Source organism: Cucurbita maxima, unplaced genomic scaffold (genome assembly GCF_002738345.1).
Source record: "Cucurbita maxima cultivar Rimu unplaced genomic scaffold, Cmax_1.0 Cma_Scf00036, whole genome shotgun sequence".
NCBI lineage: Eukaryota > Viridiplantae > Streptophyta > Magnoliopsida > Cucurbitales > Cucurbitaceae > Cucurbita > Cucurbita maxima.
In genome coordinates, this window is record NW_019272052.1 from 1,290,883 (window position 1) to 1,308,772 (window position 17,890).

The 17,890-nt window shown below is 36.4% G+C and overlaps 4 protein-coding genes across 7 annotated transcripts; 1 reads left to right on the top strand and 3 right to left on the bottom strand.

Moving 5' to 3' along the window:
• Positions 1-1,120: 1,120 nt before the first annotated feature.
• On the bottom strand, positions 1,121-4,638 carry LOC111468194 (alpha-1,6-mannosyl-glycoprotein 2-beta-N-acetylglucosaminyltransferase). Its single transcript, XM_023113333.1, has 2 exons — positions 4,257-4,638; positions 1,121-3,105 (listed from the first exon to the last, which is right to left on the bottom strand). The coding sequence occupies exon 2, from the start codon at positions 2,835-2,837 to the stop codon at positions 1,533-1,535; it is 1,305 nt and encodes a 434-aa protein (XP_022969101.1). The 5' UTR covers positions 2,838-3,105; positions 4,257-4,638; the 3' UTR covers positions 1,121-1,532.
• A 443-nt stretch (positions 4,639-5,081) lies between these two features.
• Positions 5,082-7,503, bottom strand: LOC111468266 (SNF1-related protein kinase regulatory subunit beta-2-like). 2 transcript variants are annotated; one of them, XM_023113432.1, is made up of 5 exons: positions 7,283-7,503; positions 6,926-7,125; positions 6,041-6,156; positions 5,769-5,931; positions 5,082-5,698 (listed from the first exon to the last, which is right to left on the bottom strand). In XM_023113432.1, the coding sequence occupies exons 2-5, from the start codon at positions 7,121-7,123 to the stop codon at positions 5,369-5,371; spliced, it is 807 nt and encodes a 268-aa protein (XP_022969200.1). In that variant the 5' UTR covers positions 7,124-7,125; positions 7,283-7,503; the 3' UTR covers positions 5,082-5,368. The 2 variants fall into 2 exon arrangements, with proteins under 2 accessions (XP_022969200.1, XP_022969199.1); XM_023113431.1 differs by having other exon boundaries at positions 6,041-6,225.
• A 4,651-nt stretch (positions 7,504-12,154) lies between these two features.
• Positions 12,155-14,073, top strand: LOC111468200 (fasciclin-like arabinogalactan protein 2). The gene is made up of 2 exons (XM_023113339.1): positions 12,155-12,798; positions 13,082-14,073. The coding sequence occupies exons 1-2, from the start codon at positions 12,277-12,279 to the stop codon at positions 13,811-13,813; spliced, it is 1,254 nt and encodes a 417-aa protein (XP_022969107.1). The 5' UTR covers positions 12,155-12,276; the 3' UTR covers positions 13,814-14,073.
• Positions 14,074-14,340: 267 nt separating this feature from the next.
• Positions 14,341-17,816, bottom strand: LOC111468256 (nudix hydrolase 7-like). Of its 3 annotated transcripts, XM_023113415.1 has the most exons (9): positions 17,470-17,587; positions 17,048-17,263; positions 16,891-16,956; positions 16,347-16,484; positions 15,590-15,667; positions 15,460-15,510; positions 15,344-15,378; positions 15,119-15,227; positions 14,341-14,773 (listed from the first exon to the last, which is right to left on the bottom strand). In XM_023113415.1, exons 2-9 carry the CDS (start codon positions 17,237-17,239, stop codon positions 14,597-14,599), a joined length of 846 nt encoding a protein of 281 aa, XP_022969183.1. In that variant the 5' UTR covers positions 17,240-17,263; positions 17,470-17,587; the 3' UTR covers positions 14,341-14,596. The 3 variants fall into 3 exon arrangements, with proteins under 3 accessions (XP_022969183.1, XP_022969182.1, XP_022969181.1); XM_023113414.1 differs by lacking the exon at positions 17,470-17,587 and adding an exon at positions 17,648-17,816 and having other exon boundaries at positions 15,344-15,510; XM_023113413.1 differs by having other exon boundaries at positions 15,344-15,510; positions 17,470-17,589.
• Positions 17,817-17,890: the final 74 nt, after the last annotated feature.

The window sequence follows — 17,890 nt, forward strand, 5'->3', positions numbered from 1 at the left end:
TCAAATCTTACTCCTTTTGACCTTCTTCCAGCTCTCCATTAATTTGGATCATCCAATGGAAGTAGGCTTCGAATTAAACATAACACGGTTTTATACCGATTCCCATTAGTCATTTGAAGAGCGATCTAAGAATAATACGAAGTTTGAACCTCCCCAACTTTCCTCATATTCAAGAATAATTGTTTGAACCTCCTCAACTTTCCCCATATCCAAGAATAATTGTGACAACAGATAAAACCATATATCATTCCGAAGTTTGAATCTCCCCAACTTTCCCCATATCAAATTAACAACTAAATTTGAATTATTGAGAATTAAAAGACACATAGATGGAGAAAAAATTTCAAGAGAATTTAGATCTAGAAAGATATCCAAATCTAGAACTTTATTTTTTTTGTCGCCCCCACTACTCTTCCTTTTTATGGGAGGGGCTTGGGGAGAAGGGTATGGAGAATAAATTATTTTTTGTCATTTTCATTTCAAACACAAAAATTTTATAAAATAAAATATACTTTTTTTTTCCTTTTTTTTTTTTTTTTTTTAAGTATAAATATTAAATAAATATCATTTCTCTTTTTTCTCTTATTTGGCAGACATGACAGACAGCCTCTTGGTTTGACACTCCAAAAGCCTTGACGTCGAACACGAGCAGACCAGACCGAACCAAGAAACCTTAAATTGCAAGACAGAATGAAAGTTCAGCTGATATTACACACGGCGGAGTTTCATACCTCAATGACATTTCGCTGTTGGTTCTTTTGTTATTTTGCTAATCGCTTCGTTTGCTCAATCCATCCTTGGACGGTCGAGGACAGTGGATGTAATAGCTCAAGCTCACTGTTAACAGATATTGTCCTCTTTGAGCTTTCTCTCAAAGTTTTCAAAAGCGTTTGTTAGGGAGATGTTTTGTTCCCCTCTCCAACCCATGTAATCCGGGAAAACCCAAATAAAACAATATCTACTAGCGGTAGGCTTAGGCTATTACAGTGTAGCATTATTAGCTTGATGCCTGTCGAAAACCAAACCATAATGGACGAACAACGTTGTTACAACGCAGTTTAAACACAGATGCATCCGAACATGTTAAACAAAGTGATGTACTAAAGTGTCAAGAGGTGACTTCAAGATGAAGATTCATAAGCAACTAGAAGCAGTAATACATGCTTGTCAGCTTCAAAGATAGAAAGAACAGACAAAGCTTGTAAAACTAAGTCCATGAGTATCCAAGTTCTTAAAAAGGAACCATTCTCTTGAGCAGCTAAAAGGTGTTCTAGTAAATCATAGATACCATTTTAGAGAGGAAAACAGTCAAGAAGATCATTGTCACTCTAACCTGACCAGCGCAGGACGAATAGTTCGACAATATCATTTCTCATAAGCATCGAAATCTCGTTCCCGTGTTAAACGTATGATCAAAGACACAGTCAATAGACCTACAGATAATGATTCTTCGAGTAATCATGTCAACAAACCACACATACGTGAATCATCTAAGCTACTTCAAGTGGAAAAACTATTCGGTCACCAAATCTTCACAAACGGGATACGTTCGGCATGGAACGATACATTTGGGCAAAATTTAGACACAACTGACGGTCTCTTTCATCACCCCAACCTCCCCAACCCCTGAACCCAGCTCCATAGCCAGGCTGACCTCTGAAGACTTCGACTGGCCACTCCGAATTAATGTTCACAACTTCGTCGATATCTTTAACGTCGATGTTTAACAAACCGTTATCAATACAAACATCCCCCTCGTCCTGACCCTGGTGTAAACCACATTTGCCAAAGTGAATTGCGCTCGTCCAAGGGCCTCGAAGTGAATAAACAGGGCTGCCAAACGAGGGAAAAACGGTTGCCCACATTGTTATATCCCAATTGTATTCATCAAAAAAACAGAACTCCTTTGCTTTCTTATGGATTTTCTTCCAAACAGACCTATTGAAAGCATAACCAATATTTCCCATCCTCTCTGCAACGAGAAAATTGTTACCCTCACCTCTTGATTTCACATCACTAGGAGCTAGATTCACAGCATGACATTCAGGACATTTTTTAGGCTTCAACGTCACGAGTAACTGCAGATTCCGATACGCATTTGGCAATATAAAATGATCTTCCTCAATAAACAAAATATGACCCGACAACCCCCGCGTCTCCTCCAATCCATCCCACACCGTATTCATCATCCACCACCAATGGTGCTTTAACGAAACGATTTTAGGCAACCGATGGTTTCCATACTGATCAGGATTCCCTCTGCAATTTGTTGTTATCATAGGATAATGTTTCCCCTTACAGTCTGTAGGCGAGACACCGGGAAAGCTGTTGGGAAAGAGATGAGGAGAGTATGGAGCAAAAATCTGTTTCACTGAACAAAACCTGATGTTCTGGACAAGCTTGTCCATTTCTTCAAAGTACCCATCATGGCTAACAATTAGCAAGGTTTCACTTATTCCTGTAACTTTGGACAAGCTATCGATTACAACTCGAAGATACTGCGGACGATTGTGCACATAAAGTACAATAGGTATATGATCCTTGGCTAGATTTGGATACAGATCTAAGTTTCGAAGTGGCAATCGATTTCGCTTTTCTAAACGAACCGATAACTCAGTTTGTTTGGGCAGCTTAAGTACATCATTAGAATCAAAACGACCAAAGCCAGCATATGGATCCTCACGAATATTATCAGAAAACCAAGGACCAAAATTCTGAAACAAATTCGTCTCCATAAGGATCATAAACAGCAAGAACCCCAATAATGTCACAAGAATAACCAATTTAAAACGTCTCAGAGCAGAATCTTTGAGGCGAGGTTTCTGATTAATAGCCATAGTTAACTTAAACACAAAAGAACACCACTTCTGAGATATCACTATTCAAAGCAGCTGCAAGGCATCCATGGCGTCAAAACAAAAAAACATAACAAAACAGCCTATACCCATCAGAGAAGAGACTGAATATTCAAAAGGGTAAGAACCAAAAACCTCCCCTAAAGCTTCCACGCTCAGAAGCAAGCAGATCTTCGTCTTAATCCATAACCCAGAATCAGAGCTCCACTCCACATACTCAAATCCGTTTCATCAGCCAAAGCTTCTGCCACTGCAAGAACAAGATGAGGGCAAAAACAAAAGAAAACAACACAAATACAAGGATGTATTATAACAAGAAATTCACAGAACCGACTGTAGGCAAAGTGGGGTCATCGGAAAATCGGAATGGAAGCATCAAATTGCTTCGAAAAAGGGTTAAATCAAGGATCGATCGCGACGATTTGAAGGTTTGTCGAAAATAAGGGAAAGAGTGTAAATGAAGACGAAGAAGGGGAAATTGTGGGATTTCTCGGAAGCAATCAATGGAGTGGAAGCTGAATGGAAAGACTTAGCTAAAAGAGTGAATATGAAAGGGATTTGAAGAAGGAAACTAGAAATAAAGGGTTTCGTCCAATCAGCGAGTAATCTTCTTCGTTGAAAAGTATGCAGTCAATCGAAAGGATGGCTTCCATTAAATTTGTCCGAAGCTTGGAATTTCTCCTTCATGGACGGATCCAACTCTCGAGCTCCAAATCAAGCTATGGAGGTTCGAAGCTGTTCTTGAGCTGCTTTTGTAAATTACAATTTTGGCATAAACTTTTTCTTTTCTTTCTCCAAAATGTTCTAAACTATTTGAATCTTTAATTTCTTTATGATATATAAATTACAAATTTAATTTTATTCATTAAGTATTTATGTTTCAATCATCGTAAGTATTATTCTCATAAATAAATATTTAAAATTAGATATTATAAATTAATTGTTAAGATCTAAATTCTTGTTAAAAAGATTACAAAAATTAATTAACAATTAAAATATTTCCTTATATAAAGTCTTAGGAGATTTACAAAAGTCTAAAAGGAGAATAAATAATTGAACCTTCCTAATATTTATTAATTAGAATCTAAATATAAAATGATGAAAATATATTTTTTTTTTTTCATTTAAAATTTTATTTTTGTATACTTAAAATTTTTTATAGGAAAAAATATATATTTTTTACTATATTAATTTTAATCCTAAACTGAACGTGAGCAATTTTAACCCCCTAACAAGTTTTTGCTCCAAATATCGTTAATTTTAACGATTTTACGAACAATTCTACACGGTTGTCTCGGTTAAAACGGGAACACGTTTTAAAATTTCGTGTATAATTTAATAAAATGGGAAGAAAATCTTAAAGCCATTTTACAAAGGACAAAAACTTTTTATAAGTGTCACCTTTGTTCGCTTTCCCCAATATCAACCTAATGGATTCCCCCTTGTTGTTGTTGCTTTGCCTTCTCTCTGTCATTGGATGAACCAACAATATTTAAAGTCAGTGTAGAATGAGCGCTGCAAAAATGTTCTAAGCAAGTTCTGGCTTTTCTCTAAACTTTACATAAATTACTTCTAACAGTTCTAAAAAGCACTTTTAATCATTCCAAAAGTAAGAAGAAAACAGAGGGTAAGTAAAGAATTGGTGTATCAGAAAGGATCAAAAGTTTGCCTACACTGCCTCGGATCATGATGTTTCTGACAGTGAATCTGATAGAGATGGCACCTACTACTAGTCCATTAAGTTTCTGTAACAGTTCAAGCTCACCGCTAATAGATATTGTCCTCTTTGAACTTCCCCTCAAGGTTTTTAAAACGCATCTACTAGGGAGAGATTTCCACACCCTTATAAAGAATGCTTCGTTACTCTCTCCAACCAATATGGGATCTCACAATCCAACCCCATTCGAGACCCAGCATCCTCGCTGGCACTTGTTCCACTCTCCAGTCGATGTGGGATCTCCTCAAGAAATGGCTTGCTGCTGTTTGCTAGTGCTAATCAAGTGCATAGGTAAAGCGAATACATATAGTAATGTTAAATGGTGATGGAACTCATATCATGATCTTGAACTCAAATCTAAGTTACCATGTAGAGCAAATATTTTCAAATGGGCAACCATTGTGTTCTTCTACATTGAAGCCACTTCAGTATTACAAGCCAAGCAAGGGACTAAGTAGCTTTTGATATGATTAAGTTGACTCAGATAATCCTGTTTATATTATCTAATAGGGATGAACTCTGGGTAACATGTAAAATTTCAACCTCAGTAATTTACTCCAAGCGAGGCCCTAATACAGATGGTTGAAGGGAAGGGAAAGGTTTTGCAAGAGTGAAAAGTAATTTCCAGACAGAATAGCAATTGAATTAATGATGCACAGTATGAAAGAATCTTTCTTTATACCTACACTAACTTGTTCGACCTACAGAACTCACAAGGATGTCAACTTTTCCAGCAATATTGAGATTTGTGTTTGAAAATGAAAATGTGGATGGAGGGAGGAAAAGCGTATGGATATCACCTTGTTCTTGATAAAGGCTTGAATAGAAACATGGTGACATACTTTTCACGAATCCTGAGAGTAGAGCCAAGTGCTACAAACTGATCTTGGACATTGCTCTGAAGATAGAGATGATTTAATTCTGTACTTCGAGGCGTAGTTGGCAACGGTCGACCATCGACTGAAGAAGATGGATCGTTCAAAATGGTTCCTTGCAGATGTGGAGGTAGTTCTGGTGGAGGTCTGCTGAAATCATCTTCGTTAATGTATTGATTGTCATAACTTGACGGTGGGGATGGAGGAGTTTCGAACTCAGACATACTTTCGGGAAATTCAGAAATATGTCCCTGGAAAACATAATTCAGTGAAAATTATGTGAAGCAGCAGTAATGGCATTCTTGAAGCCATGAAACTTACCTGCAAGTCCAAAATATTATAAGCATTCCCTGAATCATCACGAAACCAGGGTAGATCTGGAGCATAAGCCAACCAACCATCAACTACGAAGTGGTAGTGGTAGATACCGATTGGCAGAGTCTTTATAACCACAAACTTCATACCTGTGTTTTGTAGGAGCTCTCTAACAGAAATATAGGAAATTCAACGCATTTGGAAGGTTGTTAGAGATAAAAAAAAATGAATAAGAACCCAAAACACGAAAAAAGCACGAGATCATCAAAGTCGAATACCTAGTCTGCCAATTGTCCCATGATCCAATGATGGCCACTTGATTCCCGCCATGATTCCACGAGATCATCACTTGTGTCGTTGTCCCCCGAAACACATTTTCACCGAATGCAGCACTCTGATGCAAAGATTGAGGTTGATCAGGTTGTAGCATCAGACCGGGACTTGACAAGGAAACTGTAGCGTACTAAAAGTGAAAACAAGACTATGAGAGGGTTAACTTGAGAGTGTTGTTATTGGCGGTTCAATAAACCGAAGAAGGTACAATTTTTTGGCGGATTTGTTCATATAAATACAAGGTCCCACTCAATGTAGAGACCCTCTTTTGGCATAGTTATTAGGCAACTAATACCAATTTTAGGTGCTCTATTTTCTTCTGTACTTTCAGACAACAAATAAGAAAGAGGGAAAATCGTTCATCTTTACAGCTTGAATTGCACTTAATATCAAGAACAAAAAGAAAATGAAGAGTTTTCCTTTTCTATAAACAAAGAGCAATTTGTTGCGTGTAGCTAACTGACCATTAATTACAATTTCCAGGATGAAGTTAAAGACGCAGAAGCAGAGATTTTATAACAAGTCACCTTCATTTGGGGTGAAGGAAGGAGAAGAATATATCCAACAATTCACAAAAAAATTAGGCAGTTATAAAGAGTTAACAAAAAAAAGCTCAAAGGGAATACAAAGCATTAACAAAAAGCTTAAAGAGATGCAATAATCTGCATATTCGTTTATTTAACATATCAGGATGCTTAGAACAAATTCTCTATTCTCATAGTTTCGAAAAGAAAATGCCTATGCGCCCAATTAAAAAGGTCCAGAAATATTCCTTAGTTCATAGATATGGAACTTAAAAAACAAACAAACAAGGATATGGAAGAACAAACCTGAGAATTAGAGATCAGGGCTTGCGGTGAGCCTAAGCTTTGTGGAGAAATCTGAATTCTGGGCTCTGAAAACAGGACAGTGTGGTAACTGTTATATGCTGCATCGTCTGCACATTCCATCCTTTGGTCATGATTGTCCTGAAACTTACGGGCTCCAGAGTGAGCTTCTTCATTTTTCCTACCCTCGGCATTGTCCATCACCAAAAAACAGCACAATAACCAGGATATCAATAACAACGACAACCCATATCAGAATTCTCGCTCAAAGTTTGGCTAAATGAAAAGAATAGAGGAAGCCATCAGGATATATAGGAAAACAAAAACCCACAAAAGATGAAGATTTTTACATATAATTACGTCAGTCGATCAATCCCACATAAATTTAGAAACCAAACCAAGAGTTGGGTGGAGGTAGGATTCTATTAGCATCTCCCTCTTCCTTCTGAAGGACACTTGCTCTCCCTTCTTTCCTCTTCTTTCTACCCCAAACCCCTCTTGCTGCTGTGATTACAAAAATCTAGCTGAACGAGAGCAGTGGCTTTTTATTCTCCAATGAATTTGGAAGATTCTTTTAGTGGGTTAGTAATTATGCTGATTTAAAAGAGGACCATTGCCTCGTCATTAACATTATTACTTATTTTCCTTCGTCTGCGGGGATTCTTTTGGAGCCTCCAACAGCCACTCCTAAATTGCCACTTCATTGAGATGGGCTCCAAATCATAGTTCAAAATTACTGTTTTTTACCCATCTTGTCTATTGGGACCTCGGGTTTCAGGCTCACGGGTATTGTCATAAATTTATAAAATAATTTATGTATAAAGGCTGGAGATTAGATTAGAAATTTGCCTAACATCGCTTGAAAATACAGAAAACTCCCGCTTAGAACAAGCAAGCATGAGCTGTTGATTAGAACCAAATGTTTCTTTCAGTCTCAGATAGCAAATTCTTGTACATATTTGTAAAAAACAATGTAGAATTCATCTTACAAATATTTGTAAGAAAAATATTGCATGGTATTAGGCCAAACCTCTGATTTTCTAGGGAAGAAGATGTCGCCTTAGAAAACTTGTCTCTGTTGTTGTACGAAAGTCAAATACTCAATCGGGGTGGAAATCCAAGTAACTGAAAGCGGCAAAAGTGTACTTTATCCCCCCCCCCCCCCCCCCCCCCCCCCCCCCCCCCCCCCCCCCCCCCCCCCCCCCCCCCCCCCCCCCCCCCCCCCCCCCCCCCCCCCCCCCCCCCCCCCCCCCCCCCCCCCCCCCCCCCCCCCCCCCCCCCCCCCCCCNAAATTGCCTGCCCATGTGACTTGTTTCCAAACCAATCTCAAGGAAAACCCTTAAGGAGATGGATCTCGCTCAAATGTGCTGAATAGATTAAAACATTGAGCTAGCTCAATTAGTGTTGTCCAAATCACTTAATACCTTGAGAGGATCCTCTTCTTAGAAAGTGAGTGAAATCCTCTCTTTATGATGTGATAATATAATATTTATGTACATTAGAAAGAAAAAAAAAAGCTTCAAAACAACCCCAATGGGCAGAGCCAGAGGAACTAGACTAAGGGATACAGAAGTCATAAAAGGAAAAGTTAAAGTGGCATCTCGTTCTTTTGCCCATCCAATCAATGATAAACAGTTAAAAGTTGAGGGGAAAAGATACCAATTCTAGGCTTAAACTTTTGCAATCATTTGGTCCTTAGGGAAAAAGGCAGTGCTAGAATCTAATGAAAGTGATTTTTCTCTCTCAACAATCAGCAACTAAAGCAGGAGAGTGAAAAAAAAGAGAAAAATAGATAGGTAGGGATGAAAAAAACGAAAATAAATGCAGCCCATGTTAGGAGGTAGCACGTACATTGTAAACTGCCACTGCCCACCTTTTGCGTATGGAGTTTAGAGTTTGGTGGTTAAATGTTGACATCCCCAAGTTGGAGATAGCTGACATTGCCGCTCGGTGGAGCATCTACGTGAGCCTGCTTCTTCTTTCATTGGCCCCTCCTGACAGCAATGTGCTCGATCTTCAAAAGAGACATCTCCGGAGCTGCCATAAAAATCTTATTGTTTCATCACATTCAAAGCAATCCAACTTACGATTGTGGAGGATGGTTGGAAGGGAGTCCCACCTTGACAAATTAAGTAGATAGATCATGAGTTTATAAGTAGGGAATACATCTCTATTGGTACCATGCTTTTTTGGGAAACCAAAAGCAAAGCCACGAGAGCTTATGTTCAAAGTGGACAGTATCGAAGGGTCGTGATTCCTGATAGATTCAAGGGTCTAAGTTTAACGCTAACATATCTTACTAACTCTAGTACGCTACAACAAACAACTACCAAATATTGATATAAAATAAACATTTATACCCTTCAAGCTATAGTTTCTTAAGTGAATTTGACTGGTGGGATTCATTTACAACTACAATTGCTGTCGTCTTAATTCAAAAGAATCAAACCACTTTCCTACGAAGAATCAATTCATAATTGATTACCAAGTTGTAAAGTGGACCCATTAAAGGAAATTTTTTTAACTTACCCCCATTGAGGCATTTTGTCAAACACCTTGCAAGTGGTTCGGAAGAAAAAGAAGAAAAAGGCAACTAAATTTGTATGGTTGTAGAACTGCCACGGCTTATTCAGTTCCATTTCCATTCCCACTCCCATTCCCATTCAATCTGAGGGAGGAAAAAAAAGGTGGGTATGACAAAAAGGTACAGTATGAAACACTACCTTGTTTGAACCGTCCACTTCGCTTGTAATTTTCGAAGCTTCCAACTCTTCTTTCGATGGTCATATGCAATTCCAGCCACACTTGATCATGGCCGTGCAATTTATTGGATTTATAATTTTCGAAGAGAACTACAGTAAACTCCTCTTCCTCTTACTCAAAAGCCCAAAACTTATTGCTGCTGCCCATATCATATGATGAATTCATTGGTTGGTCCTCAAAATTCGGAATGGTTCAATTTTAAAAAATAAATAAGTTTAAATTTTAATTTTTACGTTTTATACCAGCCCAAATTAGCTGATAGGCCCATGAGATATAGAGACAATTTTGGAGTTTTTTTTTTTTTTTTTTTTCTTATTTATAAGCTAAATTTTAATATTATATCTTCGACAAAAAGGTTAAAATTTTAAATTTGTCCTGAGTTCGAAAATATTTACCGCATTTAAAAAAAATATACTGTTTTGGTCTAAAAAACGAGATAATATAATTGTTTAGATTAGATGTACGAACAAAATTTATATTTGTAAGATTAAAAAATAGACTCATTCAAAAAAATTATTTAAATATTAATACTTAAGACATGTTTTAAACAACTTTAAAAATTTATAATATACCCTTAAACATTCCATCCTAAATTCATAAAAAAAATTAATAAAATCCCAAAATTTAAAAAGTTTTTAAAATTATTAAATAAATTTTAAAATGTAAAAACTAAAATTGTAATTTACCTTTTTAATTTTCAGTTTTCAACTTTTATCATTAATTTCAGAAAGTTATTCAAAAGACATATTTACCCTTACATTGATTGAAAGGAGCAAAAACAACGGACATTTTGGTAATAAATGCATAAAATAATTAAATATTGAAGAAGGCTGATTAATTAAATAGACAAATGTAGTTGTCCCACGAGGCATCCTCATGCCAGACTGGCCTTTGTCTACCGACACTTGTGGGCCCTCCTCCACCTCACCAATTTTATTTTATTTATTCTTTCTTTTTCATCATTAATTGTTTTTTTTATTGTATTTCATATAATGGATTCGATGATTTCTAAACCACCCTATTTTTTATTGCTATTTTCTAATTAAATAAAAATATATCAATATGTGAATTAAATCATAGAAATTCTATAACATTTTTTTTTATTTTTTATAAATGATTACAACAAATTATAATTTAGAGTATTTTATCATTATTTTTTCTTTAAAATTCTAGTATATACATCTATTTAATTTTTAAACTCTAAACCTAATTTAAAATAATTAAATAATTTTTTGAATATTTTTATTATTTATTTTGGTTTACTTGGACTAATTACTAAAATGGTTAATCAACTTTTATTTTCTTTTTAATTATTAATAAAATAAACCAAATTATTGAACCATTTCTTTCTTTTCAAAGTGGTTGGTGGGACATCATCTGAGGTACTTTTCTTTTGTCTATTTCGATTTTAATTTATTATTTTTAAATAAATAAAATTATAATTTTATCTCTCAACTCTGTGTCGGTTTAGCATAAAATTAGTAATAAATTATTTTCTTTTAATTTCGAAAATTTTCTGTGTTTATTTATTTATTTATTTATTTTAGTAGTCAAACATTTAATCAATTTTTTCTAAAAATAAAAATTATCTTATATAAAACGAAAATCAGGCATATTTAAACTTTATTAACAATATCAAAATATTTGAATATTTTAAGTATAATTAATTAATAAAATTTAATATATTATCATATCGTAAACTATATATATATATATATATATATATATATTACTTGCAAGTTACAAAAGGTTACAAAATATAGAGCGATGAAAGTCAAGTATCTTACCTTTACTTCTATCTATTATCTAACCCTTATAAAATAATTGGAATTCATTGTTAAATATTTTACTTTTTAATTTATTGAATATTCAAATGCTTTTTTGATGTAATTAAAGATTATTCATAATTTATTAATTTTTTAAACGTTTTGAGTTCATTTAGAGCGGAAAATGTTCGCTTAAGAATCACTCTGCTGACGTTGATTTTTTTTAATAAAAATAAAGTCACTTACTTGAGAAAATACATCAAGATTTTCTCAAAAAATACCATATTTTTATGACTATATTTAAAAAGCTTTGTATTATTGTACTCGTCATAATGATATTATTATTATGAATTTATTTGCTATTATTTTGATAGATTAATCAACTTATACGTCACTTATCTAATAAAAATAAAAAATAGAAATAAAATTAATCCGAACATACTATAAGACATTCGTTACCATTTAAAGATATCTAATAAATAATAAATAATATAACTAATAAATTAAATAAATTTTAACCCAAAATTAGGAGTTTATAAATTTAAAAAAATAATAATAAAAATGATAATTTTGAACCACATTCAACCAATCACGTGGGCCCACCGAGGTGGGGTCCACTCCAGTTCCCCTGAGCTGTCTCCCATGCTAAAGTTTCTGGTTGGTAGACTCTGTAGCAAAAACTCACTCAAATCTCACCATTTTCTTCCATTTTCATCTTCGTTCCTCCATTCTTAAAAACCTCCCCGAATCCCTCTCTTCACTACACATTTCTTCACAAAATAAACCTCCATTTTCCTCTCCGTCGCCACCGTCTCAACCACCGTCATGCGGCGTCCACTCCCACTCTCCGCCGCCGCTCTCGCTCTTCCTCTGTTCTTCCTCCTCCTCTTCTCCTCTACCGCTGATGCTCACAACATCACCAAAATCCTAGCCAAACACCCCGAGTTCAGCACCTTCAATCACTACCTCTCAATCACGCATCTCGCTGGCGAGATCAACCGCCGTCTCACCATCACCGTCCTCGCACTCGACAACTCCGCCATGTCCGACATCATCTCCAAGCACTTCACCGTCGGCACAATCAAGAATGTGCTCTCGCTTCACGTTCTTGTCGATTACTACGGCGCCAAAAAACTCCACCAGCTCTCTAAAGGAACCACGCTCTCTTCTACTCTCTTCCAGGCTTCCGGCTCCGCCACTGGAACCTCCGGATATGTCAATATCACAAATCTGAAAGGCGGAAAAGTCGGATTCGGCTCTGAAGATAACGGCGGCGATCTGAATTCGTTTTATGTCAAATCGGTCATGGAATTGCCCTACAATATCTCCATTTTGCAGATCAGCAAGGTACTGTAATTTCAAACTTGCTCCCTAGCGTACAATCTAAAAATTAGGGCAAAACTTATTCGTCCTCTAATTAACTCTTAAATGTGGAACTTATTTAATTAGTTGATCTAATTAATCACATGATAAACTATATAATGTTATAATAACTGTAAAATGTGTATTCAAATATCTTATTTCATTTATAATAATATTTATTTATTTATTTGCTTTCACTATAAGAGAAAATGACAATTTGGTCTGTTAATCAACAGTTTTTGTTTACAAATTGGGTGATATTTTGCAGGTTATAACATCCGCCGATGCGGAAGCGCCAACGGCGGCGCCGCTCAGTTTAAATCTGACGGAAATCCTGCCTAAGCAAGGCTGCAAAGCCTTCTGCGATCTATTAATCGCCACTGGCGCCGCCGAGACCTATCAATCGAACATCGACGGTGGATTGACGGTGTTTTGTCCCACAGATGCCGCACTCAATGCCTTTCTTCCGAAGTACAAGAATCTGACGGCTGCGCATAAAGTGTCGCTGCTGTTGTACCACGGCATGCCGATTTACTTATCGCTACAGATGCTCAAATCGAACAACGGTGTTGTCAACACGCTGGCTACCGACGGTGGCGCTAAGTACGATTTCGACATTAAGACCGATGGCGAGGATGTTACGGTGAAGACGAAGGTAGTGACGGCAACGGTAACGGCGACGCTGATCGATTCGGAGCCGCTGATAGTGTATGAACTCGACAAAGTGTTGCAGCCCCGGGAGCTTTTCAAGGCAGTGCCGGAGGAGGAAGACGAGGCTCCAGCACCGAAAGCGGCGAAGAAGAAGAAGACTAAGGCACCATCGCCTACGGCGTCAGACGGAGAGGAGGAGGAAGATGCCGACTCGCCGATCGGCTCCGACGAATCCGACGGCGAGCCAGAGGATCAGAAATCAGACAAAGACGGGGCGTTTGGATCGAACGGTCAGAGATCGATCGTGGCAATGATATTGAGTTTGTGGTTGTCTGTTTTGCTCGTATAACTCTTATGATGGAAGCGGAACGTGGCACGATATTAGAGGTTCGTCATTCATAGACAAAATAAATCCCACTTGTATTTGGCCATTTTTTATTTATCTTTTTTTGTCGGTGATGTTTTTATTTTTTTTTTTTACTTTTTTTTTTTTTTGGATGGTGTACAGTTACTTTAAATATCCAATTGGGTTGCATCTTGTATTTGATTTGGCTTTATTTTCCCCTCATTTTCAAAGAACAATAATTTATTTAAATTGGAATAATTATTATTTGTTTTTTTTTTCTCCAAATTTTATTCATTTTTCATATATGGATAGAAATGTCCATGTGGACATAAATTTAAAATATATATATATGGAATCTTATTATTGTGTCGGTGGACGCAAAGTCCCAACATTACATATTAAAAATTTATAAAAAGATGGGAATAATATTATAAATTTTAAAAGAATATAAATATGTTTTAAAATATTTATAATAATTTAAGCTAATATTTATACGTAAGTGAGGATTCATTTAAAATATAAATATAGAAACGGTATAAAAAGTTCCAAATATTGATAACAAATAAACTTCAAACATCAATCTAAACCTAGCTCTAACGAAATCAGATACTAAAAGTTCTCGAGAAATTTAACATAAAAGAAGAGAAATAACATGAAATATATAATCTCGACTAAAAGATTAGAAGGTTAGAGGTTTGAATCCTCCCCTTATTAACCAGTAGTCAATAAATTTTGTTCTATGCACAAATGAATGATCTGTACACTGAATCTTAACAGATTGTGAGTTCAAATTTCGAGTTTTGAGTAGATGTAAGTCCTTTTCCCAGAGGCAGAATATGCGGGTTTTGCTGAGAACCCGGTATAGCTGTCGTTTGCCCTTGCTAAACATATTTTTGCGACGTAGTCAAAACCCGAGTTTTCTTTTACAAAGGGTTGATCTGCATATTCTTCAATGGGCATCCACTGTTTTGAGGGGAACAATTTTATCACCATAACCCACATCAGAATATTATCAACAGGCAATCTTTCTAAGAATGTAAAAAGGAATGTTTAGATGTATAATAAATGTTTGAATATCGAAAAGTCGAAGACGAAGACGAGCTAGTATCATGTTCCTGGGTCATGTTTGGACAAAGGGTATCTATCATGTTCCTGGGTCCTAAAGTTTTTAGATTATTGATCAATCATTGACATGGGAACATTGGATTCCGATTTTCGGGCTCCCATAGCTAGATCAAGGAAGAATTTTGCTAAAAAAAAAGTAACACAGATCATCAAGTATCAATCATTATCTACTAAAATATATACCTTGGCTGCCTCAATTTCTGAAGCTTGCTTTTGAATATCGAAGGAACACGGTCGTAACATGCACACGAAAAACAAATCCGATTTCGTAAAATACGAAGCGTGGCTTTGCCTGCATTGCCCAAGAAAGGAGCATATGGTAAGGAAGAGAACTCTTCTCTTTTGGTGTAAAATGTGAAGGAACTATTGAAGAACGTAACCCGAGCGCAACGGGTAGAGAGTTCAAACCTGAACGCTAACACTTCTACAAATTCGGCATCAACCTGAAAGGAATTCAAATGAAACTGATAAACATTTGATTTTTTAAAATATATATATAGAACTGCTTGCTTGTTGTTACTTACACCAGTCTCTTCTTTTAATTCTCTAATGGCTGCTTCACAAATATCCTCTCCCTACAGAAAGGATAAGAACATTAAAGGATAAGAAGGCTTATTGAACTGAGAAACTTGCAGCAAATTGAAGTTTGTTCACCTCATTAACCACTCCAGTTGGTAACTTCCAAACTCCTGAGCCTCTGAATATGCCACTGAGCTCTTGAACCACAAGCAGCTTCAGAATTAGAGTATTAATGTTAGCTACTAGAAGAAAACAAGAGCTCTTCCAAGTAAAACCTTTCAAATAGACACTAAATTCTGATTAATAGTTTGGCTTATTAGATGTAACAACACTTTCTGAGATCCCATATCAAGGAAAATGAGACATTCTTTATAAGGATGTGAAAACCTCTCCCAAATAGACGCGTTTTAAAAACCTTGAGAGGAAGCCCGAAAGGGAAAGCCCAAAGAGGACGATATCTACTAACGATGAACTTGGGTCATTACAAATGGTATCAGAGCTAGACATCGGGCGATGTGATAGCGAGGAGGCTGAGCCTCGAAGGGGAGTGGACACGGGATGGTGTGTCAGCAAGGACGTTGGGCCCCGAAAGGGGGTGAAATTAGGGGTCCCACATCGATTGGGGAAGGGAGTGCCAACAAAGACACTGTCCCCGAAGGGGGTGGATTGTGAGATCCCACATCAGTTGAGAAGGAGAACGAAACATTTCTTTATAAGTGTGTGGAAACCACTCCCTAGTAGACTCGTTTCCAGGACCTTGAGAGAAAGCCCAAACAGGATAATATCTACTAAGAGTAGGCTTGGGCCATTACATTAGAGACCTTGTGCTTCTTGTATTCATTATTCCTAAGAACATAGTATTGTTTTTCAAATCGACAAGTTTGGAAAGTACCTCTCGATTACTATTCATCACAAATGCACCGATGCCCACACGATGCGAGGCATTAGCAGGAAGACTGTTAGTAGTTTCAGCGATCCATCGTACAAGCATTAGATAATTGCATTCGGCATGGTGGAAGTCGAATCCTTCCTGAAAATCAAGCAGAGACAAAAAGACTTGAACATTTTAACTTTCGGCTAACCATTCTACAATAGATTGACCAAATACCATATGATTCAAATGATTGAAAACTCATAAATAGAGTACTTGTTTCCTTTTTGTCTTAGATATCTCGACTAACTTGCAACGAATCTTACGACCACATAACGACGTACTTAAACTTGATATAGCCACAAAATAGTAAACCTGGCTTATCGTATTCTTAACAAAACACCAAATATGGATTTGTGATTATCAGAATTCTTCACATGGTTCAATTTTAATCTTAGCAGAAAGTGCATCAACATAGCTGCATTTATCATACTATGAACACTTTGTAAATGGCATATGCTTCAAGAACAAGTGTCTTTTACGGATTTGTATGAACAAAATGTACCTTAACAACAACTTCAATAAGATTTGCAAGTTCAATAGGTAATTTGATCCAAATGCCTCTCTTACCCTGCAAATCAAAATGCAAATAGAAACCATAAATGGGATTTGAAGAACATAAAGAACCATGTTCAACCTAAAACATGACAGAAATCAAATACCAGCTGTTTCCATTGAGATAGTGAAGCTCTAAGCAAGGAGCCAAACTCCTTTGGATCCATAGCTTCCTTCATTTCTACAATGACTCCATCATAATGATCATAAACTCCACTCAACAATTCAACCTGTTCAACATTATCCTGAGAAGTCTCTTTGTCTGCAATTTCCATTGAAATCGATGATGAACAAGACATGCCTCGGCTGAGTGTTAGTCACAACTGCAAGAACGACAAACGTGGAGCCCTTAATAAGTCCACATGATTATGCAATAATTTCAATCCAAACAAATCCGTATCTCCAAATCCCAATTTTATCGGCACAGAAACCAAGAGAGAATACATTAAAATATAAGAAGACCCCACATAGAATCGGCTTAAGAACGCACAATAACAACAAGAAAACGGATTAAAAAAGGAATCCATACATGTTCTGAAGCTCGATTACACAAGAGATGAAGCGCAGGTCAGGCTAAAGGAGACCGAATCGCTTTAAATAGGGGAAGATAAGTATATAATTTAATGGAATTTCAACAGCTATATGAAGAACATTCAAACCACATGTTTATAGATTTATAAAAGTAGTAAAAAAGAAAGAGGCATTGCCTTGAAGGTGGGTTCAACGACGATGAAGCTTCCACTTTCTGATCTGAAATCGATGGAAATAGAAGCGAAGTTGATGAAGACGAGTCAGAACCAGATTAGACGCCGCGTTGATCCCTCGTATTCTTCTTTCCTTCGACGAATTGAATCAAAATCTCTCTTTTTTTCACTTTTTTTTTTCCAAGAATTTTTCTATGGACAAAAATCTTTTTTTTTTTTTTTTTTTTTTTTTTTTTTTTTTTTAAA